This window comes from Notothenia coriiceps, unplaced genomic scaffold (assembly GCF_000735185.1).
Source record: "Notothenia coriiceps isolate Sejong01 unplaced genomic scaffold, NC01 NC01_scaffold00030746, whole genome shotgun sequence".
NCBI classification, from domain to species: Eukaryota; Metazoa; Chordata; class Actinopteri; order Perciformes; family Nototheniidae; genus Notothenia; species Notothenia coriiceps.
The window spans coordinates 1-3391 of record NW_011363447.1 but is presented as its reverse complement, the minus strand read 5'-3'; the positions used below and the strand labels follow the sequence as shown (position 1 = coordinate 3391).

Below are 3391 nucleotides of genomic sequence, written 5' to 3'. Positions count from 1 at the left end.
CTGTGCTTCAGTAACTGTGCTGGTTTGCTGAAAAAAAGAGGCAGCAGATTGCCGGGCCACCTTGCTATTTATACCGGAAGGAGGCCCGAGGGTGGGGCCCACCTTGTGGGTGGGCGTGGACTACAAGTGTTTCAGTGCTGCGCGGGGGCGCAGGGGGATTACCCAATAGCGATAGCCTTAGAGGGCGAAGCCATATACGAAATAGAACCCCTGTTACATACTATAGGAGAGGGAAAACTCTACAAAGCATAATATGGCCTTTTAATACTGATGTAGGAGAGCTGTAAAAGCTTCTTGTAATCTGTCGGCTTTTTATCAGTGAAATTCAGAGTCATCTCACTGGATACCAAGATGAGACCTGCCAATCAGATGGTGAGTGTTAGAAAAGTCCCTCCTGAAATGTCATTCCCAAATTACGTTTTTAGTGATTATGTTTAATAATGCTTCGCGTTTCAATTTGTGCCCCATTTTGAAACGTTTATAGCACGTATATCCTTTAATAAGACAGTGGAACTAATGTTGAGATACAATTGAACTGTTTATCACTTTTTCTTAAAACTGTAAATCAGAATGACATACTCTGAGCAACAGTATAAATGTCTGTCACACATATTGAACATAAAAGCTAAAGTCTGAGGTTACAATGACGTGTAGGTATTCTCCTATAAACTGACTTTCTTTTGGACCCTGTATGATGAAAACAATACAACACAGCTGGTCCCTTAACAATTATTTTTTCTTTTGCAGTATAATATCATCGGAATTGAGGTAAGACTACAATGATGTACATAAAAAATACATGAAATAATATAAATATTTTAAACTATTATTATATTACACTGAAGGTAACCTTTTTGGTTAAGTTGGGTCAGAATACCTGAAAGTAATTTGGTCCAGTTTTACTTATTCCCGTTTAGAAAATGAGCATGTGCACTAAGCTGTCTATGACATCAATATTTGAGTGTACCGCCCAAGCTCTTAGGAATGACATCATTAAATTCTGATAAATTGTGACAAACAAAAAAAGGATGTACTTTGACAGGATATTTCACAACTAATGAACAACTTAGAACAATCTCAAATAAAGGCCGCAATTTTTCTTCTTATTTGTCCCTTATCCTTAAAATATCACGAAGATTTAGTATGACAAAAAAAACGAGCTATTTCTGTACTGCGTTTTAATGGATTTCATTTGAAGTCGATTTTTTCTTTTATTTGCTCTGCACCCTACATCCTACTTTCGTCAAGTTCTTTTCATCTACTTTATTTATTTAATAGGACGCTAACAGGAACAGGATTGGACAGTGGCTGAATGAAACATCCGATAGTATATTGCAGCTTTCTTTTGCCTTGAACTCCGAGGCTCGTGAAGGATCCTACAAAGTTAGTGTGTCGACCGGGTCTAATAAAGTATATCACAGCTTCAAAGTGGAGAAATATGGTAAGGTATTGTTTTAAGCCATCCATTACAATACATTAATAATATTAATAATGAGGCAAGAATGCTAATGATCCTATTTTGTCCACAGTTTTGCCTAAATTTGATGTTAAAATAACTGCATCTGACAAAGTAAGTATTGATCGGGAAGAAATCAAAGCTGAAGTTTGTGCAACGTAAGTTAAAGCTCTTTGCTAATTTCATTAAACATTACATTAAAGTCCGGTGTGCTGAGTTTTAACAACCCTTTTCTTCTTTGTCTTTCACATTAGGTATACATATGGACAGCCGGTGCCAGGCAGTGTTAACGTAGAGATGTGCAGGCCTTTTAAACAATTTGTTATATTCACCCTTGACAATCCAGAGGGAATATATGCTCCATGCTACAAGGAGACAAAGCAGGTACAGTTTTTGTAGCGACACTCTGCTCTCCTGAAGAATAGGTCTTTTCTGATGGCCATTTCTTCCCTTTTCAATTTATTTCATTGTTATTGATCTATCTTATTGTGCTTTCTAGACGGACAAGAAAGGCTGTGCCACTTTTATCTTCCCAATGTCAACCTTCACAAAAGTTGCCCAAAAGTTTCTGCTAGATAAGTTGAAACTCACTGCTCAGATGGAAGAGGAGGGCACGGGCAAGTATTTTTATATATATTTGTATTTTGCTTCTCAATATATTTCTATACATTTGATATATATCTATATATATTTTAAAAAGTGATTTAATCTGGAATATGACATACGGAAGATGTGATTTTCTTAATATGGAGCATCCTTCTACAGGTATTTCACACCAACAAGAGAAGCGTATGGATATTTCATATGTTGTTGGAAAGCTGTCCTTCACTGACACACCCAAGATTTATGACCAAGGATCAGTTGTGGAGGGAAAAGTAAGTGCATCTTGTCTTCTCTTCTTTAGTGTCATGCAACTGAATTGCACTGTACTGTATATACTGAAAAACATTCTCAGTAAAAACCACTTTGTCTCCACAGGTTAAAGCAGTTTATTACAACAATACACCAATTGCTGACATGCCGGTCTACCTGTTTATGGTTGAAAGGTGGTCAGCACGTTTGATACAGAATCTCACTACTGACAGCAATGGTGTTGCCCCTTTCTCATTCAGCACAGTTAACGTAAATGGGAACATCCGTATCCAGGTAAGAAGGAAATAATCAAGCTTCCCACAATTATGATTCACATCATAACACTTAATAACCAACAATAAAGATGTATAAAACAAAAGCTGAAACCTAAAATGTTTCCCGATATAATACAATTGACCAAGGTGGCCATATTACATGTAGAAGTGTTGACTTTCTTTACCTTAACCAATATTGGTTAAGGTAAAGACCAATATTTACATTGGTCTTTACCAATATTTACATTGTTCTTTTCTGTTATCTAGCTAAGCTTGACACCAGCATTGGTCCACCACCATCATAGAACGCCATACTATGAGGCTGGACATCACACAGTTTCATTGGCCCAAGTCTCTTCTCCTGATACTAAAACAGTCAGCTTCCTGGAAGTGAAGAAGAAGGATAAACCACTTCCCTGTGAAAAAGAAGAAGAAATCTTTATTCAATACACAGTAGTTGGAGAGGCCCAGGGCTCAGTGGATATGATGTATCTCGTAAGTAAAAATTTCATATTTGGGGCTGTCAAATCAAGTTTTGTTTATATAGCACATTTTTAAAACGATTTTTGGTCGAGCCAAAGTGCTGTACATACAGTAAAAATACTTTTCAATAAAGACACTTTACAACAAATACAACAGCACAGTTTGTGCAGAATATCAGTATGAGAAAATGACACCCTCTGTCCTTAGCTTAGACCCTCACATTGAACAAGGAAAAACTTCCAGAGAAAAACCCCTCAGTTTAAAGGGGACAATGGGAGAAACCTCAGGGAGAGCAACAGAGGAGGGAGGCAATCTGTTTGCAAAT

The 3391-nt window shown here is 37.1% G+C and overlaps 1 protein-coding gene across 1 annotated transcript; it reads left to right on the top strand.

Annotated features, from left to right (window-relative positions):
• Window positions 1-326: 326 nt before the first annotated feature.
• Window positions 327-3078, top strand: LOC104959686 (alpha-2-macroglobulin-like; the record flags this gene model as incomplete). The annotated part of the gene is made up of 9 exons (XM_010787589.1): window positions 327-372; window positions 748-768; window positions 1279-1441; window positions 1530-1614; window positions 1711-1840; window positions 1956-2073; window positions 2222-2331; window positions 2435-2602; window positions 2851-3078. Coding segments are annotated over exons 1-9 (1044 nt in total), but the record flags the coding sequence as incomplete, so codon positions are not given.
• Between the last annotated feature and the right edge of the window lie 313 nt (window positions 3079-3391).